This window comes from Pinus tabuliformis, chromosome 2_1 (assembly GCF_031772625.1).
Source record: "Pinus tabuliformis cultivar Carrire ecotype Pingquan chromosome 2_1, CPIR1, whole genome shotgun sequence".
NCBI classification, from domain to species: Eukaryota; Viridiplantae; Streptophyta; class Pinopsida; order Pinales; family Pinaceae; genus Pinus; species Pinus tabuliformis.
This window is the reverse complement of record NC_142299.1, coordinates 98051342-98076052: the sequence shown is the minus strand read 5'-3', so window position 1 is coordinate 98076052 and position 24711 is coordinate 98051342. Positions and strand designations below refer to the sequence as shown.

The 24711-nt window shown below is 40.7% G+C and overlaps 1 protein-coding gene across 1 annotated transcript; it reads left to right on the top strand.

The window, feature by feature from the left end:
• The first annotated feature begins 13208 nt into the window (after positions 1 to 13208).
• On the top strand, positions 13209 to 14786 carry LOC149198960 (putative xyloglucan galactosyltransferase GT17). The gene has a single exon (XM_089400419.1). The coding sequence runs from the start codon at positions 13209 to 13211 to the stop codon at positions 14784 to 14786; it is 1578 nt and encodes a 525-aa protein (XP_089256545.1).
• The last annotated feature ends 9925 nt before the right edge of the window (positions 14787 to 24711 follow it).

Genomic DNA, 24711 nt, shown 5'->3' with positions numbered 1-24711 from the left:
TTTCACCAGTAGTGCCCGAAGCTCGCATCCCATCTTGAAACTTTCCTTGCACAGTTTCGTAGCCTTGCCCTCTCTCCCAGTCACTTGCATTTGAAAGCAAATTACCATGCATCATGGTAGACTAGGAGGCTTATGGATTTGATGTCGTCTCGTCATGAGTGACTGCAGATATAGGTACATGAACAAACATGATGTGATGAAAAATGGGATGAACAAAGGAGAGTACATGCAAAAGGACATGTTCACGAATGGATGAACAAACGATGCATGCAAAGAGATGCGTTCACGAATAGACCACCATGCGAGATGTTTTTGCGAGTAGAGAAACGAACGACATGCGTGGACGGATAGATGAGCGAACATGTGAGGAGATATTTCCGTGAACGGATGAACATGTCAAGCATGCCAAAGTAGAAGCAAAGGAGAAACATGCACATGCAACATCAAGTGAACCCAGTCACCATTGAGGACTCCGCACACTTCGCCATGCAGAGGGGAAGTTGTGATACACCAAGAAGGACATCCATCACTCAACAACACTGCAGCTCAACATGCGCACCAGCAAGAGCATGAACATACCATCACTGTCATGTCGAGTCGTGTCATGAATTTTGTCAGCCACATCACTATTGTGGACCATATTGTTGTCAATCAATGTAATGTAACGTGGAAGTCCAAGAGACCCACTTATAATCTAAAGATTCATGTAATCTTAAAATTCATGGAAGTTAAATAGTCATGAGGGAAGTCGAACAGTCACAAGGACCATTTTAACCCTTGGCTATAAATACCCCCTCATTTGTACATGCAAAGGACTTTTCACCTTGGCTCCTCCCACATAGCCTTGAGAGTCTGTAATCTTTTCTTTGAGGAGCGAGTAGTGGCTCCAATGCCCCACCCATGGGGTTAGTGATGTATGGTGTATCGATGTGTCTTGGAACTTTCGCTTAATTCAGAAGCCTGCTCACAGGCCAACACATTTTCTCACATGTGTTGTAACTGTTTGTAAGAATTAATCTTGAACACTTGTAATACATGTTGCTTTAACCTGTGTTAAAAAAATGAAATCATTCAACTGTTTGAATACATATATTTATGAAAATGTGTTGTATAAGTTGTTAACGTTGTCCTGCTCGTGCTGGTTACCTCCCAGACATCAGACATAACCTTTTACAAAACTTGCTATAATGACCGTTGCACTCGCGCGGACTCCCCGCTAGGTGTTGTACGTGGATTTCTCTTTCAGAAGCTATGCATGTCTTGTTGTGTTGTGTGTCTGTGAATTGGGACTTCCTCCCATCCAACCTGAGACTCACTCCCACCCTCTCTCTACTGTGAAAGATCCTTGACATAAGTAACACTAGCATTCACCAGGCACGCGAACCTCGTTGTTCGAAGATAAAGCAGACCACTCTCTCGCACTGACAAGCAAAAGCTTATGCAACCATTTAAGATAATGGCAACCGGGCCATCATATTGGATGGGAATCCTACACCAAACAGTGTGAGGTCTAGTTGGGACTTCATACCAGGGAGATCCCCTGAATGTTGGTGGGTCCAGTGCCATCAACGTTTCTGGCGCTAGAAGGAGGGTTGCCATTTATTTATGGATGAATGTCCTCTCACACTCACTCATCAATCATCTGGTCAAGGCAATAACTTGTACTCCCTATCACTTGCACGTGACTCTGCAATTGGTTACTCCTCACCTCCCAGGACTGAACACGAAATTTCATATCAGCCCCTTCGCTCTGTCCACCCCATCACTTGCCAGTTTGCGAAAGCCATTGGATTGATCCCATGAATTCAACATCTTCCATACACATCAAGAAAGCCAAAAACCACTCCCATAGGGGTTGTTGTATTATCAATGGAAGACTCAGTTTTTTCCACACTTGAACGTCTAGCAGAAGCTGTTGAAGACAGAGAGTAACCTATGGTCTTTCGATAGGGAGAACGAGACACCCTCGTGATCTTGGGCTTAGACTCTGGCATAGGAGGCAGAGAGGAAGGTAGCAGAGGAGGCGGAGGTAGAGATGAACCAATAGACTTAGATCTGGAATAGTCAGATTCTGAAGAAGAGCAGGAGGACGAAGAGAAAGAAGACATGGCTGACCAAAATATGGAATGGATGACTCAGGGACCATTGACCCTCTTGGGTGCTTTGCACAAGATGCCGAAGCGCTTGGAGAGGATGATCACAAAGTTCGACCCTGAAAACACAGTGAAGGCAGAAGATCACTTAGAAAGCTTCTACCTATAGTTGCAGACTCTTGAGGTATGCTACAATGATGTTGCATGTATATTGTTCCCATGTACCTTGGATGTTCGTGCAGCTACATGGTTTCACAACCTTCCTGTCAACTCCATATAGAACTGGGGTATTCTCAAACGTATGTTTTTGGAAACATTTGCTGATGACAAGACCCCAGCCATGTTACTCAAAGAATTCGGAAGCCTGAAGGTGGTGGGAAAAGAAAAGGTAAAAGAAGATTTCAATCAGAGGTTTCTATGCATATTGAACATGTTTGCAGTAGACATGAAACCTCATGATTCCATCACCGTCGATTACTACACGTTTGCACTGCTGACTAGCATTACATAGTTCATCAAGCGAGCTACAAAACCAATACCCTTGGAAAATTGCGAAGCGGAAATCGTTGTTGAAAAGGACCTGCACAAGATTAGAGTTATCAAGGATGATGAACCAGTGAAGTACGTGAGAGAGGCAAGCAAGAAGCTGTAGGCTGCGGTGAGCAAGGATAAGGATAGGGAAACTAGTGATATTGAAACCCTTACTCACCTTATCAAGAGCTTGACAAAAAAAGTGTTTGAGATTAAACAATGAACAACAGACACATCTGTGAGCAACCAACTGCCTAGACAAATACAAGGGAGAATGTCATCATTCAACAACTATCACCCAACTAAACCTATGCAAAGCTCTGTGTTCCAACTTGAACAGTGCACGAACGACGAATTATGTTCATTTCATGAACATGATCACTCAAAAAGGAATTTTTCGAATTGGAAGTGAGTTGCAGACTCAGTATACAGCCGTGCACTTGACGTAGAAAATAGTACGCAGGAACAATCGGGAGATACAGATAATGACAAAGATGTTGCACTGGATTAGGCATTAAGGTCTGGGCATGTGGTAAGCATGTACTAGTGCTCACAAGAAATGCAGAAGATGAACGCCGAGAAATAGCCCCAAAAGAAAAATGATCGTTACAATCTCAGAAGTAAGGGGGCTCCCCCTACAGTTGGGGAAATGCAAGAAAAGTTGAAATTTTTTATGAGGAAGGTTGATACACCAGCTATCCCAAAGAATAAAATGCAAAGTAAGTATGAGAAGATAGTGGCAGAAAAGAGTACATTCATGAGTAGCAAACTGTAGAACACTCCTCCGGATAACACGAATACCAGACTTATCCTGGACACCTCGGTGATTCCACCCTCTCTAGATTACAACATTGTGGAAGACAAGAAGAAAACTCACGCGGACATCAATTTGTTCGAGTTGGCTAAGATCCAGAGTCAGCGGGACATCTTGTTGCACGCACTGGGGTAGTCATCTATAGATAGCATAGCCTCTACCATCAAGGGAGAAAGAACACCTCCTGTATCACTTTCAACTATGCTAAAAACACTCTGGATGGAAGAAGAAAACTCAGTTTGCCCTCCATTCCTGCTTTCATTCGAAATATTCAACTGTAACATTCACAACTATTTGGTTGATTCTGGTGCGGCATCCAATGTCATGCCACTCTCCATTGCTAAAAGGATCAATGCATAATGGAGCAAGACATCCACTAAGACCATCCAACTTGATCGAACATCTGTACTAGCCATTGGTGAACTTTGCGATGTGATCATCAAACTATATCACGACGGACGAGTTCACTAGTGCAAAAACATTGATGTTGTGGACATACCATAAGCGTATGGCTTACTGCTCAGCAAACACTAGTCTAGCAAGCTGAATAGATACTTTGCTACAGATTGGTCGCACTTGTAGCTTTCGTACAAGGGAAAAAACAATCAAATCGGGTGTATCCAAGATTTATATGAGGCACAATGTCACTCCCGTGAATGGAGAAAATGAACCGTTGGCCTTCGCGGAGCTCATGTTTGGAAATTGCCTCTTGGAAACAATGCTAGGGTGTTATCCTGCACAGCCAACCCCAACCCCACCAAACACACAGTTGGGTCTCCTTCCTTTCCCAATAGATGGAAATGAAACATGTAGAGTACATTGTAACATTAGTAATAGTAGCAGTAGCAACAATAGTAGAAGTAGTGCAAGCGCGACGAACGATCCATGTACAGACGAGTTGTAGACCATGTATTTCAACGAATCAAAGACACAAGATGGCTCAAGAGCTGGGTGTGTCTTGATCGACCCAAAAAACAAGAAGCATCTGATCTCGAGTCGCTTGGAGTTCGAGTGCATGAACGACATTGTTGAATACGGAGCACTCGTGTTGGGCTTGCAAAAAGCCATTAGCCTCAACGTGGTCGCACTCAAAGTGGTAGGTGATTCGGAAATAGTGGTATGGCAAGTACATAACACCATTCACTATTTAGCACTGCATCTCTAAAGTTACTAGCAAGAGGTATGGCAGCTGATCTCTAACTTCCAAGCATTCAATATCACTGATGTACTAAGAACGCATAATGAAACTACGAATGCTTTGGAAAACGTAGCTTCTAGAATGTCACCTCTTAGGGATAGATTTACTATTGAAATTTTGTGTAGACCATCTATATGAGATAACATAACTAATTTACACGTATTTGATGATGATCAACAGATACTTCATTTCATGGCCAATGTTGACACCTTCAAGGATGAAGAAATAGACAAAGACGAGAATGAACGATATTTGCAAGCTGGTACAGATATCAAGAAAATCCACCTCATTCCCAAAGGTGTGGAAAATTTGGAAAAGCTCTATGACCTATAAGAACGCTTCTAGGGCCGTGGAACAACAAAACTTGTAGCTCCACTATGATGCATGAACTCATTAACTTGGGAATAGAGAAAGATCCGAAGTTCCTCAATCTCGGTACATGTTGCACGCAACAAGAGCGACAAGCCTTTGTCTGCTTTTTCAAACAATACTAGGATATGTTCACGTGGACATATGATGATCTGAAAACTTGACACGCGAATAATCTAACACGTCATTTTGATCAAAGAAGGGGTCAAGCCATATAAGCAGAAGATGGGGAAAGTACATCTGTCACTTGAACCCCTCATACAAAAAGAGCTCACCAAGTTGTTGGATGCATGGATCATATACAGAGTTCATCATTCCACTTGGGTTTCGAACCTTGTTCCTGTATGAAAGAGGTTTGGGGAAATCCACTTATGTGTTGATTTACGGAACTTGAACTAAGCCTTAGACAAAGACAATTACCCTGTGCCGTCTATGGAGCACATTGTACAAATAGTATATGGGGCATAGTTGTTTTCTTTGCTTGACGAGTTTTCAGGATATAATCAGTTTCTGGTAGCTGAACCTGAGAGACTCAAAACTACCTTCCATACCAAGTGGGGTATGTTTGCATACAAACGAATTCCATTGAGGCTTGTGAATTCAAGCGCGACCTTTCAACACACCATGGACATCGCCTTTCGCAGACTCATCAGACAGAGTGTAGTGGTGTACCTCGATGATGTGACTTTGTTTTTGCGAAAATGGGAAGACCACATACACCATCTAAAGAAATTTTTTGAGCGATGCTGAAAATACGGTATTTCCTTGAATCCTAAAAAGTGCATATTTGCAGTGTCTGAGGGGAACATCCTTGGACACATCATTACCAACAGCGAAATCAAGTTTGATCCAGACCAGGTCTGAACTATCACATAAATCCCTCACCTAGGTAATAAGAAAGCAGTCCAGTATTTCTTGGGAAAGATAAACTTCCTTTGGAAGTTCATCTCAGATTATGCGTAGATAGCCAAACCAATGAAAGTCATGATCAAGAAGGATGTGGTTTACAGCTGGGGCAAGAGGGAAAAGTACACATTCACCCATATAAAGCAAGCTATTACAAAAGCACCTGCACTCTATAGCCCTGCTCGCTGCAATACTCAGTCAGAAGAATGAGATGAATGACGAACGTCCCATATCCTTCATGAGCGCAAGCATGCAGGGAACCGAACTCAAATACCCTGCTATTGACAAACAAGCATATGCATTTGACAAGGAGCTGAAACATTTCAGACCCTACCTTTTGAAAAAGAATTGCATAGTCTATGTGCCTCACCTAGCAGTCCGCTCATTGCTTGTACAACAAGAACTGTGTGAACAACGTGTGAAATGGATGATAGGCTTGCAAGAATATGACCTTGACATCAAGCCAGTTCACACTGTCAAGGGTCATGGTCTCTACATACTCGCAGCAGAGGCAGTACATGAACAGGAGGAAGAAGCAGAGCTCGTTCGTTGGGAGCAGGATGTTGAAATGTATGATGTAGTGCAAGCACCACCCACTATAAATAGAAACTCTTGGTATGTAGATGTGCATCCATACCTTGACTAGGGCACCATACCCTCTCACTTTTCCATCCAACATAAGTGGGAATTGTGTCTCAAAGCTTTAGCTTATTAGTTGATGCACAAAGTGCTTTACATAAAGTACAACAATGAAATATTGCTCAGGTGCCTGGAGTCACATGAATCAGAGGAGGTTTTGCAAGATCTACATGATGGACCAGCCAGGGGTCACTTTCCGGGAAATACCACTACGCACAAAGTTATGCAGGCCATTTTTACTGGCCCACATTATTCAAGGATGCACACGCTTATGCCCGCAAGTGCCCGATCTATTAGTAATGCACCGACAGAACGCAAAGGTCAGCAACCCCACTGCATCCTATTGCAGTAACTTAACCATTCCAACAATGGGGCCTAGACATCATTGGGGAAATATTCCCACATTCTTCGAAATAGCACTGCTACATTCTGACAGCTACTGATTACTTCACGCAGTGGACAGAAGCAGTTCTGCTCAAGCAAGTGAATGACCAGGAAGTCTTCAACTTCCTCCAGCAGAATATCATATCACGCTTTGGTGTTCCAGTATCACTTGTGTTTGATAATTCAACGTATTTTTAATCTTTAAAGATTTATGATTTTTCATTAAAAAATGGTATTTTGCTTAAACACTCATCTAACTACTACCTACAGGGAAACGGTCTCACAAAATCTACAAACAAAAACCTCATCTGTATAATCAAAAAGACCATTTACTCTTAGCAGCGTAACTGGCACTCCGCCTTGACGAACTCCTTATGGGATGATCATGTAACACCCAAAGCCTCTCTGAATACCTCACTGTACTTCATGCTCTATGGTAAAGAAGCCATCTTACTACCCAACATCTACTTGCTTGCACTTCAGTTGTCTCAAGAATCCCAAGGCAAGCATTTCATGACAGTTCAGCGTAGGATGGACACACTTCACAAACTGCAAGAAGAAAGGATGAAAGCAAAAGAAAAGTTTACACTCCACTAGAACTGTATCAAGAGATGGTTCGACAAGAATTTTGCAGGAAAAGCTAACTTTGATGTTGGTGGCTTAGCCTTGAAATGGGATAAACCCCATGAAGAAAAAGGCAAGCATACGAAGTTCCAATCCCTATGGATTGGTCCGTACACAGTGCATGTGAATCTTGGCCCACACACATACCATTTGCAATCACTTGATGGGAGGATTGACAACCTTCTTGTCAATGGCCAAGATCTCAAACACTATTTTCAGAAGGTCAGGCCACGCCTTGTGCCATGTACATAGTCTGCTTACTTGCTTGTTGTTTTTGCTTTATTTTCTTTTCTTACTATTTTTGTTTTGTTTTTTTTTTGTTTGCTTGCTACCTTGCTATTTTTGTTTTCCAGAAATAAGCTCTTCCCTCTACCGATTTTTGGCTTTTAAATGAGTATGTGGCTGAAATTTGAAGAGACTTGTGACACTGTAGCACTTGGCTAGTCTTATGTTCATCTTCTCTATGCTTGGTTGTAACCTTTAGCCGATGAAGTATTGACGGAAAATACGAACCTTCTGCAAGGGAAACCTAGGTCCAACCAGGAACTTGTTTCCACACTGGGAAACCTGATGCTTGTACTCAGTCTTCTGCTCTGTGTGATCAAGCTCATCCAACTAGTAGAAATGGAGAAGGGGAAAATCTAAATGAGCAAACCTATGTGAGAGGTCTTACATGCTTCTATGAAGGAACAACCTCTTCTGCTCTCAATAAGTCAGGATCCCTCTTCCAACCAAAAGATAAATAAGTGCCTATGCACAGTCCTCTTTAAAAAATATAAAGGAGAAAGAAGAGAAAGGCTTCTTACTCAGAGAGGTGAAGCATGCAACTCTACCGGGGTATTGACCAGACTCGCTGGAAATGGAGAAATGTGTGTGTTCCTACGTGACTCCATCGGGGTACTGTCTAGGCCTACTGGAAATGGAGCAACACCAGAGATGAAAACTTTTACTCTGAAAATTTTTAACTCGTGAGCCAAACTACCCTTCCCAATTTCGAAACACTATGATAGAGCTAAAATTTTTGTTGTGTTTGACTAAATTGGGAAAAGGTGAACCATGTCTGTCCATGGGGTAAGTGGGTAAGCCAAAGTATCATGCACAATGATTCAATACTCCCTGAAATACCAAGGCCCTGTGCTATCAAAGAACCAAAATAGAGAAGCTGGAATTCTACCAGTGTATCGCCAAGTGTTGTAGCAACTGCAACACCCTCCACAATTTTGGCCCTAATCCAATTTCAAATCCTCCCTTGAATTTTATTTGATGTTTGCAATCACTCGGGCTCACCCCTGGGCTCGTGTGAGTCTTTGCACCCTCTTTGCTTGACTGTTCAATGGACAATTTTTTCGCATGTTGGTCACAATGTCATGCTTGCAACCATGTCCTAGTCGTGCACGAGGTCTGCACTTCACGTGTATATGTTGTATTCACTATGTAAACACCCATTGCACTCACACACAAAGTTGTATGCACTGCCATGCAAGCGTTGTCGCGATCCTTCAATGATCCATCACAAGCATCGCACTTATCGCTCGCACCGTCTGTCAGTCATGTTGAGCATATGTTGTCTTGATGGTTTGAGGTGTCTTGTTGTCAAGTTATGTTGAGTGTGTGGTCACAAAAGTCATGTATGCACAAAATAAATCACTCACACACTTAGTTATTCTGTTGATGTTCTAATGACTAGATGACCCTCTAACATTCAGACCTTCACCCTGCAATTGACTTGACTGACTGTCACCTAGAACAGTGCAGAAGTGTTCAACAAGAATTTTCAATTTGTGCTTCCCGCAAGTTGATCAATCAACCCTCCTGCTAGTCAATTGGAGAGCTTGACAGGGCAGTAACCTTGGGACTCACTCCCCTCAAAAATTGCGCAGAATTTGTAGACCTTGTCTACTCTGCTGACTGATAAAATTGTGCAGATAGGTTGGACAGTCACCGAGTGTCCGTCCCTGTCTTCCTACAGGATTACATTGTTTTTCCAGCCAGTCACCAGTAAGTCGACAAGCTACTCACCTAGAAAACTACGTAGATTTTTTAGCAAGCCCCTTAGCAGCCCAACATCCTACTTAGCTCAGAAACTACGCAAAGGTACCCAACAGGTCAGCCTCCCAGCATTTGCGCAGTTTTCGTCTCCAGCAAACCTCGCAGCCCGTTGCCAGCTCCCTTTAGGAATTGTGTAGTTTTGCTGCCAAGGCCCACTGCTACCTGAACTGCTTCACCCCATAAATTGAGAAAATATGCCCTCCAACTGAGCTAGATCCCGTGGAAAGTCACTGCTGATTTGGATTTTCTATCTCAGTCTCCCAGTGAGCTCTGCACAATTTTCACAAGCAGTGCGCGAAGCTCGCATCCCAGCTTGAAACTTTCCTTGTGCAGTATTGCAGCCTTACCCTCTCTCCCGGTCACCTGCATCCAAAAGAAAACGACCATGCATCATGGTAGACTAGGAGGTTTATGGATTTGATGTCGTCTCTTCATGAGTGAATGCAGATACAAGTACATGAACAAACATGACATGACGACAAATGGGATGAACAAGGAGAGTACATGCAAAAGGACATGTTCACGAACAGATGAAAAAATGATGCATGCGAAGAGATGTGTTCGCGAACAGACGAATGATGACATGCGCAGATGAACGAACAAGTGAACATGTGAGAAGATATTTTCGTGAATGGACGAACATATGAAGCATGCCAAAGTACAAGCAAAGGACCAAAGCGCACATGCAACATCAAGTAAACCCAATGACCATCAAGAGCTCCTCACACTTTTCCTTGTGGAGGTGAAAATGTGATACACCAAGAAGGACATCCATCACTTATCAACACTGCAACTCGACATGCACACCAGCAACTGCATGAACATACCAACACTTTCATGTCGAGTCGCATCATGAGTCGTGCTGGCCACATCACTATTGTGGGACATATTGTTTTCAATCAATCTAATGTAACGTCGAAGTCCAAGGGACCCACTTGTAATTGAAGAGTCATGTAATATTAAAAGTCATGGAAGTCATACATTCATGAGGGAAATCGAACAATCACAAGGGCCAGTTTCACCCTTGGCTATAAATACCCCCTTATTTGTACATGCAAAGGTCTTTTCACCTTGACTCCTCCCACATAGTCTTGTAAGTCTATAATCCTTTCTTTGAGTAGTGAGTAGTGGCTCCAATGCCTGGCCCATGGGGTTAGTGATATATGGTCTATCGATCTGTCTTTGAACTTTCGCTTAATTTAAAATCTTGCTCACAGGCCAGCACGTTTTCTCATGTGTTGTAACTATTTGTAAGAATTAATATTGAACACTTGTAATACATGTTTCTTTAACCCATGTTAAACAATTGAACTCATTCAGTTGTTCTAATACATATATTTATGAAAATGTCTTGTATAAGTTTTTAACGTTGTCATGCTTGAATTGGTTACCTCCTGAACATCAGACGTAATATTTTACAAAACTTGCTATAACGACTGCTACACTTGCGTGGACTACCCACTGGGTCTTGTACGTGCTATCTTCCTTTGTGTGTTGTGATTGCGGCATCCTTGTGGATTTCTCTTTCGGAAGCTATACATGTCTTGTTGTGTTGTGTTTCTCTGACAAAGTTGGGACTTGCTCCCATCTAGCCTGAGACTCACTCCCACATCCCCCTCTCTCTACCATGAAATAATCTTGACACAACTAACATTGGCATTCACGAGGCATGCGAACCTCAATGTTCAAAGATAAAGAAGACCACTCTCTCGTGCTCACAATTAAGAGCTAAGGCAAACATTTAAGATAATGGCAATCGGGCCATCATACCAGATGGGACTCCTACACCAAACGGTGTGAACTCTAGTTGGGACTTCATACCGGGGAGATACCCTGAATGTTGGCAGGTCCAACGCCATCAACACTGAGTTAGGTTCCCGCACATTCTTCCTCTGTTCAAAGGAGGCAACCAATGAGGGAAAGTGTTGTGCAACCTATTAGGCTAGAGTTAATAAGCAAGAGATGTATATGTCATCTGTTGGATTATCTACCTGCTTAAATCCAATGTGGGGCATATACAACTCTTGCACATTAACTGCCACATAGCAAGTTGGATAAGTCTTACCACCAATGAGAGCTTCAATGGCAGGGAAAGCACTGCTCAACCTATTCATCCATATCTTCATGTGGAAGAGAGATTAAGAGCATATCAATAATAACAGAGCTGTGGTACACCAATCTTATGGGTTGTCATCACCTTAATAATAATGGCATGTAAGTTATGGATAAGGATTTGGTTAGAAAATTTCCCAAGCAAGGATGGAATTTGACGGGAATTTTGCTTGTATTTAGCATTTAAAATTGTGTAATGCCAGTGTTTCTCAACGTGATTAGAATTGTCTAGAACGTCTGTTTGATAGTTTACTTTCTTGGGAAAACATCGCTAATAACTGGAAATTGTTGACCTAAATAATTTAATATGCACTTTATGTGTTTTCAGTTGCTAACCATGCGACTTTTTAGACACATTGACATTGAAAATTTTGGGAAAACGCTACAATGGTTTGTGCGGGATAATGATGTACACTCTCCCAGAAATGTCCAGTTTGAATGTGTACCTATATTTCAGATTCTAACTTTATTTCAATGCTTCCGCCTATTCACATTTAAGCACACTTTGAAAAATCGAATTGGTTCTTTTTTAAACTCCGTTCATGATTACCAACACTCTGAATAATCCGTTTCCTTTTGGATGGTTTTTTAATCAATTTGGTTCTTCCATTTTTTAAACAATGTGAACAGATAAGAATGAAAGCTTGCTGTGGCCAGCTACCATGGCCAGAGCAACTTTTGTGTTGGTGCTGTTGCTGATGGCTTCAAGCGGTACCTAAATGAAAATGAATGTTTGTTGTTGACATTTGAATTTTGTGGGAGTGTTTGTTTGTTAATGCAATATATTTGGTAGAATTTCGGAGTGGGACTTCTGTTGGTGTACATGCACTTAGACTAGCTGTGTTGGTGTACATGCACCTAGATTAGCTCCAGTTAACTTATTGCTTGCATGTGGCACATGTACACTTAGCCTTAGTTAGCTTTAGTTATTGCATGCACAACTAAGCTTAACTTAGTTGCTTTTGTGTATTTATTCTAAAACCTCATATTGTAAATTCACTTTCATTCTTTTCTCAATTCTTGCTCGCTTTCTTCTTTCTCTTGCAAGCTTGTTATTGTTTTTGCAGATCTAGATCTATCTGTGTTTCTCAAAAATCTTACATGGTATCAGAGCACAGGGATTTGTAATCAGTGCACAAGCAATTTTATTTGCAGGTTCAGAAGATTGAAGCAGCAACAAAGAATGGAGTCTAAATTGGAGTTTCCACGATCGGCAATTCTCACTCCATATAATTATTTCGAATGGAAGCCAAAGATTCAACTTCATCTGAGAAGTAGAGGCTTATTTCGAATAACCATGGGAACGGAAGTTGAACCAACATCGGCAGTGGAGAAATCAAGATATTTCAATCGCATGGACGAGGCCTTCGGCATCCTATGTTTATCTATTTCTCCAGAACTGCTATTTCATGTTGAATCATGTTCAACTCCAAATGAAGTATGGAAAATTTTGGAAGAATTGTTTGGAAAACAGGATGAAATGCTTAGAATGATAAACGATTCGATCGCAATCTATAGAAATCATCGTGAAAGCTTTAGCTTAGAACCGGAGGACCCGCATGTCGCCAGCCTGTACGCCACCAACTATGTCCAAGGTCTCCAAGAAATAGACGGTGGTGACCCTAACCAGTTGGAGGTGGCGGCCTGCTGCAAACATTACACGACCTATGATGTGGACAACTTGCATGAGGTCGAAGCCGTTGCGGCCACTGAAGCTTCGGAGAATTTTACAGTGATGGTGCATGTTAAGGCTCCACCGGCCAGCGAAGCTTCCAAGAAACAGAATAAACTTTTGTTGAGAGAATGCCAGAATTTGAGCATGTGGACGAATATGTGCCCGCATATAGCCAATTCAGGGCTCGGCCAGCCATTATTGCAGCTGGGGGAGGAGCTAGGCGGCCGTCAGGCAGACGCTGAGGCTGCAGGATCATCATGGTTTGCTACCAATCAGTTTACGGCGGAAGTGATTTTTCACGAGAGAATGAGGCGCTACCGATGCCTCACTCCGGATCCTTCTAAAGCAACGCTGTTTTACGTTCCTTTCTACGCAGGGTTCGATATGTCCACGCACGCTGGAGATCAGAATTTGATGGTGAGGGATCGCGCCGGGATCGAACTAGTGGAGTTTCTGAGAAGGAAAGAGCAGTGGAAGAAAAGAGGGGGAAGAGATCATTTTATGGTAATGGGACGAATTGCTTGGGATTTTCTGAGAGAGCGAGATAGCCCGAGTGCGTGGGGCAATAAGCTTTTGCTTCTCCCTGAGGTGAAGAACATGTCGAGTCTTGTAATCGAAGGCCACCCGTGGCGCAAGAACCAGTACGGGATCCCATATCCTTCCTATTTCCATCCCGGGACGCGGTCAGAGATGGAGCGGTGGCAGAAGAGAATGAAATCGAAGAGAAGACGAATCCTCTTCTCCTTCGCAGGCGCCCCTCGCCCCGGACTCGATAAGGCGTCAATCAGAGGCAACATCTTGAACCAATGCTCTTTGTCTCAACGCTGTAAGATGCTGAGATGCCAGCAAGGGCCAAGCATCTGCCACAACCCCAACGAAGTGATGCGACTCTTCACCGACTCCGTTTTCTGCCTACAACCCCAGGGGGATTCCTTCACGCGGCGTTCTATTTTTGACTCTATGCTTGCAGGTTGCATACCGGTTTTTTTCACAGAGCATTCGGCGTACACGCAGTACAAATGGCATTTGCCCCACAATCGAAGCTCGTATTCGGTATATATTCCAGAAGAGAGCGTGCAGGCCACTGCCAATCTGAGCATCGAGCAACATCTACTGTCGTTGAGTACTGATGAAGTAGAGAAGATGCGAAGGGAAGTAATTGGGTTGATTCCTTCCCTTACATATGCAGATCCTCGTCACTCAAATGTAGGCTACACAGATTCTTTCGACCTAGCGCTTGAAGGCCTCTTCAAAAAAATTGCAGAGGAAGAAGATGAGACAACCCGAAGCAGACGGAGAAACAATGTGCGGCGAAAGAGCAGATTGCTGACATCTTCACCAAGACTTTCACTCAGCAAAAGTTTCGATTCCTGCGAGATCGACTCGGGGTGAAGGACACGACTGTCTAGCAGTTGTCTTTTCTCTATTTTTGCATTATATTTTGAGGGGGGGTTTTCTTCCCACTGGGTTTTCCCTCTTTCCTCCTTTTTATGCATTGTATATGGGTACCTAAAATGGCCATGTTGCCGCGACTCATTCATTTTGCATCACACTCACCTAAGTTATGCTTAAGGGGGGGTGTTGGTGTACATGCACTTAGACTAGCTGTGTTGGTGTACATGCACCTAGATTAGCTCCAGTTAACTTATTGCTTGCATGTGGCACATGTACACTTAGCCTTAGCTTTAGTTATTGCATGCACAACTAAGCTTAACTTAGTTGCTTTTGTGTATTTATTCTAAAACCTCATATTGTAAATTCACTTTCATTCTTTTCTCAATTCTTGCTCGCTTTCTTCTTTCTCTTGCAAGCTTGTTATTGTTTTTGCAGATCTAGATCTATCTGTGTTTCTCAAAAATCTTACAACTTCTGCTTTTGTTTACGAGAATGCAAGCAGAAAGCGGGGCACAGATGATGAAGGTGACTATGTTAATACCCGCATAAATAAAGAAAATGCCAACAATGGTAAGTGTCATGCCTCAGGTTGCTTCTGCTACTTCAATAATTGCATTGTCGATGATCTCATCAACTAATTCTATATGTAAATTAACGTGTGCCTCTTAAAACAAAAGGAAGATATGTGTATTATCAGTATACTCATGGTTACGATACTGAGATTCTACTGCATAAAATGAATCGTTTTTTTGAATGAAGGGATTCTTTTTGTGATCCCTTCTGTCATCACAATATTGAGACACTTATTAAAAAACCAAAATTTCAGTGTATAAGTTAAATTTATACGAGGTAATTAAAAAAAGGCTTTTTCTACCGAGGTCACAAATTTACTTATGAGATTTTTTTTGACATAACTATGTTATTGAATGGTAATTTTTTAATCTTGGTGAAGGGTTGATTTATTATCAAAGCATTACTCTTGAAGGGAAAAATCTTAAACATAGTAAAGACCCAAAATGTAACTAAAAAATTGTATGATGGGTAAATAGAAATCCAAATTCCAACCCTGCTCCCAAGTAGAAAATAAAAAGCAAAATGAAAATAGGAATTTCTTGGTGAAATTTCATGCACACTTCTTGACTCTGTCGCTTTGAATGGATTTATTTATTATGGCTATAAGCATCTATATTTTGGAATTGGTTTATAAAATTTAATAACTATATTGATAGGATATTTATTTTAAAATTGGAGTTGAAGAATTTTAATTTAATTATCAATAGTTAATAGTTACTAAAGATATGGTAGGGAAATATTTTATAGTATTTTTAGTAAACACAAAATCAAATAATACAATTTATTTTTAAAGTAGTTATATGTTTCTTATTTTTATGTATTTTTTTTTCATTTTTATTTAACTTCATTAATTAAAAAAATATCATAGGAACAAATTTCATGTGAAATGAGATATGGTTTAGTATTGGTCCATCGTGTTACAACAAAGTTTATTTACAAATCAAGAATCTCCATAATAAAATGAGGATGTATCTCCATAATTAATATTCTTGTTACATTTTTTTTTTACGTATTCTATTGTTGGTCACCCTAGTAAATATTTGGGTTTTATTGTGAATTTAGCTTTTTTACTATTGTTGGTCACCATAGTAAATATTTGGGTTTTATTGTGAATTTAGATTTTTTACAAACAAGAATACGATTCATTATTTATTTCAATAAAATTCATATTAAATACATGAATTTAGTAGACTTAGTTTTAAAAATATATATCCTTGGGTAATTTTGATATCTTAGATGCCCCTAGGTCACAGTTGCTCAAGCCACATATTAGACCTGTGAACCATCTCAAGACTCACATTACCTCCTACTACTATTACTACTACTACTACTAATAATAATAAAATTAAACATAAAATACTAGATTTATGCATTTTATGTTTTAACTTTATTTAGTAAATGAAATTTGTGATGTAGTTTTGTTTTAAAAATCATATAATTAAAAACATTTGAGATATTTTTGAGCTTTATTTAATAATCAATTTTTTCTTCATTAAAAGAGAAGTTTTCAATATTTTGCCTTCATTGTTTTGCAATATCTTATGTAATTACATAGTTAAACATATTAAACAATTGTTAAAATGAAAAAAAATGAAACAATGTACAGATAAGACTGTCTTCTGAGTTGAGAGTTCATCAATTCATTGGTATTGTGGTAATGTTGATAATCCTGAAGCATATGGGTTTTTACTAAGTAGAGACTATTCCAATAAACTTCAAGGGTATTTCGCCACATATTGGTCTCATTTATGGCTCCTGTATAAAGGAAAGAACAATCAAATTAGGGTTAATAGTGAGTCATACATGAAGTATATAGTACTAAGCTTGAAGTTCCTAATGAATGAATTAGCGTTGCTCGGGAAGAATTGGGGAACTTAATTTTGGAGTTTGACAATGGTTATTACCAAGCCATGTTGTCACTTGTCCCATTAGATACACAACTGGAAATCCTTGTCTACCTTCCAGCTGGTGGTATTGAACTTTTTACTATAGATGTAAATTATTTTAGTTTAAATTCTAGTTATACTGACATGTGGATGTTGTACTATGATGGATAAAAAATAAAGGATGGAGTTGGTGCAAGCCTGCATCCTCATGGACCTCCGAAAGAATAAATTTTTTATTTCTTTTTATTTATAATTCCAATGTACTAACAATAATGCAAAGTATAAGGTGTTGCTTCTTAGACTAAATAAATCCATTGACTTGAAGATGGAATGTCTAAAGGTAATTGGTGATTCTAAGATCATCGCTAGACACGTATGCAATACTATTCACTATAGTACACCACATTTGAAGAACTACCAACGAGAGGTATGGTGATTAAATTTTGCATTCAAATATTTTGGTGTTAAATGAGTTCCAAGAATTAATAATGTTGCATTTGATACCTTATCTAATGTTACTGCTAGCTTTACGCCACTTAGGGACAATTTAAGAAACATATTGGGTCAAGTGGTTACCTCTGGAAAAATGGTGGTATAACCCTTCCTTCCATATCACAAAAAATTACCCCATTTATGAATCTTTATGGATATCATCCACTGTCCATCACATCATCTTTAAGAGAGAATTCCAATGTTCATGTAGTGGAAGATCAGATCGAGCATCAACAAAAAGTTTTCCAACTCTTAAACAATAACATGACTATGGTGTCGAATCGAATGAAGCAAGAGGTAGATCAACATCGCAATGAAAGAAGTTTAGATGTGCATGATTGGGTATTTTTATGGCTACAACGATAAAAATAAATGTCCCTCAAGCAAGCTAAGAAAGATATTAAATTATTACCCAAGTACTATGGCCCTTACAGGATGTTGCAAAAGATTGGTACTATGGCATACAAATTGGAGTTGCCTACTTATTCATGAGTACACCCATTTTACCATGTTTCATGCTTAAATAAGGTTATTGTTTACAATATCCCAGTTCAAGCTTCATTTCTAGAACTTGACAAGGAAGGAAAAATCATATTGGATCTTGAAGAAATCAACAAAATAAGAATTCAGTAACTACATAATCGATCAATTTCATAATATCTCATTAACTGGAAGGACTTGTTCAATATTCCATATGGATTGATGATTATTTTATACATAAGCATACATAACTACTCAAGCATTGAGGACAACACTTTTTTGCAGGAGAGGGGCATGTTAAGTCCCTATAATACTAGTTCAGTCCCCATATTGTTATTGTTGTGCCCCATAGAAGCCCACTATTATTATTATTGTGTCCTTACATTATTATTGTAATGTAGACCCTAATTATATTTTGACCCTTTATACTCCTATATATACCAAGGAGGTTTTTTCATTTCAATTATCCAAGAATTGTTCATTTATGTGATGTAAATGGAGGTTTCCTCCTCGAAGTGGCTTATTATCTGGTCATTGATTTATCTTTTCTTATGTTTCTATGTTATTTTTATTCGGATACTTAACATGTTCATTGAATACAATGGACCATACTACCCCTTACATGTTGTTGGGGACTTCCCCTAACTAACTACGAAGATTCTTCATGCTTTCTCTCCTTCAATATCTATTGTGTCCTTCTGCTACTTCAATGTCTTCCTTATTAATGTCTGCATTATCTCCCACTTTGAAATCAATCGAAAAGTGACATGGTTCCCTACCAATACTCCATGACTTTTCTTGAACCTTCATTTGGTCTTGATCATGTTATAAATGGACTCTCCCCCTAATACGATGTTTCCTTTGTTCATAAGATCTTCATTTGTAAGTGTCTTCCAATTCTCTCCAACTCTTCATGATCTTTCATATGTCCATGGTCGAGTTGTAAATGAAGTCTCCCACTAATACCATACTTCCTTTATGCATCTAGGCTCTTCATCTGTAAGTGTTATCGGGAAATCTAGTGTCTATGCAGAGCTGCTAGTCCCACTAAGGCTGGTAGCTACCTTAGAAACAAACAAACTAAAACTACTTTCATTTTCCTTTATGAGAAATAGATAAGAGGGGAATAAAGGAGACCAACCTCTGTCTTGCGCTTGGTTCCTCTCCCTTCTAATGGATCTTTGCCACTCACTTCCTCGTCTACCCAGCTTCAAAGAGCACCTGTAGAATCAAAGCAGCATAACACTATCCAAGAACATAGATCTATTATCACAAACAATATAGCACCAGATACATATTGACCACACAAATGCATATAACATCAATCAGAAAAGAATGTGGAGGAAAACTTGAATAGCTTTATTGATAATCAAGAAATAGCAAAGAGGATTACCACTAATTGTTCTGACCCCACATCATCCTCTCAGCGAGAAAGCCCTTCTTCACCTCATGAAAAGCTTAGATCACCCAACACTATGATATTGCACCAAGAAACTAGCAGCACTTCCTTACAAGATACAAAATTCTAGCCCCCTGGATCTCTGGGATGAGGGATCCATATATAGATGTTTGCAAGGGGGGTGAGTCAGCTTTTGAGATTTGATTAGTGTCCTCTCTATGACAGTTCTTGATTCCACTTGGAGATTGATGATCTCTTACTCATCCCTGGGCGAATGCAGAGAGGCAAGTGTCACGGGAGAAGTTTCTAGAAGATTCCATGATCCTCCACCTTGCAGATTGACCCTGCCATTTGTCCACTCTCGCCCATCGCACCCCATAGAAGGGCTTTTCAAGATGTATCGTACCTCCCGAGTGTATTTAGGTGGGATGCAGTGCACTTTGACCATGGAGTAGGTGAGATGGTCTAGTTTTGACCAGTTCTGAGTAGTTTTTCATGGAGAACTTCTAGGAGAAGATGTAATCAGTTGACCTTGTTCTTTTAGAGGTTGGAACAACACTTTTAGGGACTTAAGAGCCCTTTGTTTATGGACATTTATGATAGGGGTTGCAGTGCCCAAAAATGTCTATAACAGTTGCCCCCTAAAGCATGAGGTCGTTAATCTGTTAATCTCGGGTGAAATTCTTTATCATGAGGATCTGAAGTTCCTTCAAGCTGGAAGGTGACCTGTAATAAGATACAATACAATACATTATCTTCATAATATTTTCATGATCTAGCTGAGGTGGGCATTCCCATGCTCAGCTTTATAAATTCATTTTCATGTACATAAGACAAACAATCGTCTGAGTGTAGACTGATGATTCTAGTAGAGCCATCATCCCTTAGGTTGGATGATTATCTGTGCAGTAATGATGTACATTTGATGTCTTTATTTTCCTGAATATATATCGCAGCCCGAATGGATGAAACTATATCCGGGGTCTTCAATCTCGTTCTATCTTCACTCAAAGTACAAGTTGATCCATGTGAGAGATGTCCTGGAGTCAAACATGGAAAGACATCGCCTAATTACCAGCCAATGATGTAAGCTGTTAACAGGCACGAGAGGAATCACCGATAATGATGATGACCCTCAAGGTACTACAGTACAATTCACGTGGTGTGAATAAGGGACTTGGCGTCGAACACCACGCAAAATCTTTCGGTCGAAGGCCATTGATGTAAACCTGTCACCGAAAGTGAGAAACTTGCCATTGAGGCATGCAAGCTTCAAAGTACTAAAAGGGGTATTCCTAGATCGACTTCTTGGATAATGAGCTGATGTCGACAAGAAGCGATCCATCATAGGATGGCCTTAGTGAATCCCACATCAATGACACGGAATGGAGCAAATGATTTTAATGGAGGTGAAAACGATTTGGTGATATAAGGTTCAGGGTGGCGGCCATGAAAGAATGGAGCGTAAATGTATTGCAGTGGGTGAGACACAGGTGAATTCTCTGAGCGACTTCTCTTGAACATATCGGTGACACTGACATGATGGATTGGTAGCATTAACCCCAAATATGGATGGTGTGACGGAACCATGGTGATGTGACCAGTGAATGGAACAACCCAACCCGTCTCGGATGCGGAGTGAAAGTGTCATGTTCAAGAGCGACTTGCTACTGATAAAGTTTCTTCAAGTTTTCTTCCCAATTTTTCCCCAATCATTGCTGACCAGTACCTCTTTATTTTTGTCAAGCTTGAGGAGGATAACATATGCTTGTTCTATAATTTGCCCTTCTGGCAAACCCATCGCTATGTTTTAACGAGCCTAGCGATAGTGAAACTCGTTCTTGTCTGTATGGACAAGTTTGTCGCTATTTCGGTTTTAACGCGTTTAATGACAAGGATAACTCGGTCCTTTTCAATTTTAGAGAGTCTGAAAAAGAGACGTAAAGAAAACTCCAATAATCATTTTTCGTCATATAATCCATTGAGTCCGAAAAAGTATAAAACATTACAAAAGGGATGAATTTTCGGTACTTTTAACGAGCCGAACAAAACAAGCGCCCGATCTTTTTGTGTAATAATCCCTTAAGTCCAAAAATATTAAAATCTAAAGGAGGGATAGCACTTCCGGTCCCTTTAACGAGTTGGAGAGGCCAATGGCTCAGCAATCTTTTCATATTTTATGAGTTAGTTGAAAAGAGCTTAAATGAGACTCGTTTTTTGAGGAACGAGTGATAAATTCGGGTAGCAACTGATTCCAGGTAAGGCTTGGAATTTTCCAATCATGGCAGTGTCACAAGGATGGCTAACAAGATCACTCTTCGCAGTTGTTCCTCAAAAAGGGTAAACAATCAAATGGAGGTGAATGATCGGCCAATATAGAGTGGAGGTGATGATGAGAACACGACCAAGGCTTCAAAGGCTGATGATAATACATTCACGATGGTTATTTACCGGAAATTGGTTCATTTTTTAATGAGCTTAAACTCTAGGGGAACATTTGCTCATTGCTTATGTTTATTTTTTAACAAGATTGAATTTCACGTTAAAACTACTCGATCCAGTCGTATAATAAGGATGTCTCATATAAAAACGACATTTTTTCAAAGCTTTGCCCTGCATCCTTTCTTTATGCAAGTTAGGAAACGACCAATCCTACGAGTTTAAAGGGTTAGAGGACCTATAAATTTAAAAAAATAAATGGTCGCTCTTCGCTTGCATGCCAAAAGGTTTGCATGCCCCCAGGTATAGCGAAGTAGAGTTTCCAGGTTACACCTCAATTTGCAAACAAAACACTTGTTTTATCAGGAAAGGCCTACCTTTTCGAGGTTACCCCTCAATTTGCAGACAAAACATTTGTTCTATCGGGAAAGGCCTACCTTAACAAAAGTATCTTATTCCGGTCTAATCCCATTTTCCAAAATGGACGGGTGTGTCGGCCAGTCATATATACTCCACGGAAACCTACCCTATACCCAAGGTTCTCCTGTCGAAACAGGCCAGGGTGCATGCCCCCTGGGTTTTAGTCATATCCTCTGAATCACTCGCGCTCATCAGGAGGACGCACTGGGGATTGATGAGACATTCCTTGCATGAAAAGACCATTCAGGGTTGGTATATCACTATTTGCTATGTGTGACCCAGGGAATGAAAGCTGGTCTACGAGCTTGACCACTCTTCCTTCATGCGAAAAACACATTACTCTAAAGAGTGAGGAGACAATGGCTCCCATGCAATAAATATAGTCTCATCCAAGGAGTAGATTATAATCCAGGGGTCCTTGGACTACCATTATGTTCATGCGAACGGTTTTCCTTCTCAACGTTATCGGCACATTGGGAAGGATCCCTAACGGTTGACTAGTTCCTTTGTCAAAGCCTGTTAGATTTCTCATCTCAGGCAAAAGCGATGGCGAACCAAGCGCTTTCCAAGCAGTTGAGGAAAGGATACTCACAGAAGCCCCTTCATCTATGATGGTACCGGCCATGACCATTCTATATATTTGAGCAATGATTCGAAATGGTACACTAGCCGGTAAGCGGGGTCTGCCTAGTAGATTCCAATCAAAGGAAACAACCAGGTTGCTTGGAGGTGGGACCAAATAGACGGCCGGGTATGACTCTGACGAACTTCCTTCCTACGGTAAAGGAACGGGTAGACTGCCCCCATGTTCATAGGAGTCTGTGATTATGAAGAGAATTTGAACGGTGTCGTTCTTGTTTTCTTCGGTGACTGTATCATCTGAAGATGGCTCCTCTGAAGGCAAGACCGGGTCAACTGCCACCTCGACCTTTTGAATTTCGTCTGGTGTGGATTCAGATGGTTTATCTTCAATGATAGATGCTTCAGCCAACCACAAGGGCGTGTCAGCTAGATTTTCAACTAGTGACGGACTCGGCAAGAGCTTCTTATATCTAGGAGGAAGTCGTAACGGTGAAACCGGACGGTCGTCCAAAAATCTTTTAGCCTCGTCTAAGAAGGGACAACGATGGATGGCGTGATCGCCTTCACACAATTTATAAGGAAATTTACATCTTCCTTTTTGTCTAGGGGCTTCACTTTCACTAGTTGACGGTGTACCTTCAACATGATCATCAGAGGTTGACGACACCAGATTGTGCAAATGAGGAGACCAGTCCCTTAAGATCCAATGGATGCAAGGACAATCTCGATTATAGTGGTCTCCTTTGCAAATGACACATGGCGATTTAGGCCTGTATGGTGCAGTGTGTGGATTTTCGCTAGACGATGCCTGTTCACCCCTTTTCGCCTTTTGCTCCTTCTTCTTCTTCTCGGTTACTTGATTTTTGGCTTTACCAGCTTCATCAAGCAAAGAGGAAGGAGGAGAGGAAGAATTGGATGAAGTAGAAGGTTGGGGGGTAACTCTAGTATCGTTTAGTTGCTGACTTGATTGTTCAGGAATCACGGTGTTCTGAATGACAGAGGTCGAGAAGAGCCATATGGGCAAGCTGATTGTCAATCATGGAAGCGACAATGTGGCCATAAGGGGCGCACCAACATCTCCCCAAGAGGAGAAGGGACTAGGATTTCCCCCAAGGGGAACTCCTTGGTTGGTGGGCTCCATTTTTCTCAACCTAAGACCAACGTAGGAAAGGTGATATTTATTCCGATTAAAATAAATTTTTAGACGCTTTGACACAACTTGTTTTTTCAATTTTTAAGAGTCGAGAAAAAACAAAAGATGACTCTAGTCGCCTTCGATTTTCCTTTAAGGAGTCTGAAAAGGAACGAAAGAGACTGCTCTGGAAATCTAGACAGAGGGATTACCAAACCAATCGCAAAACTACATAATACTTTTAACGGTACGGCAGTCAATCTTTTCGAATGCTGTGTTCAGTGCATTGCGATCGATAGGGCGACAGACACGGCTTCCTATGGATAAAGGATAAATCCTATTGTGGTCTCCCAATATATACTCGACGGTACGTGGGAGCACAAGTCTGTACTGGCACTTATCGTCTCAAAGCGGAGGAATCACCCAACCATCAATGAAAACAACAGTTACCAGGCTTTACGACGCCAGAATATGTCTCTAGCCTAGATTCTAAATGTTGTGCATTAGGTTCCAAAGCGT

Coding starts and splice junctions, on each gene's coding strand:
- LOC149198960 (XM_089400419.1), top strand. CDS start 13,209: ATGATAAACGATTCGATCGCAATCTATAGAAATCATCGTGAAAGCTTT.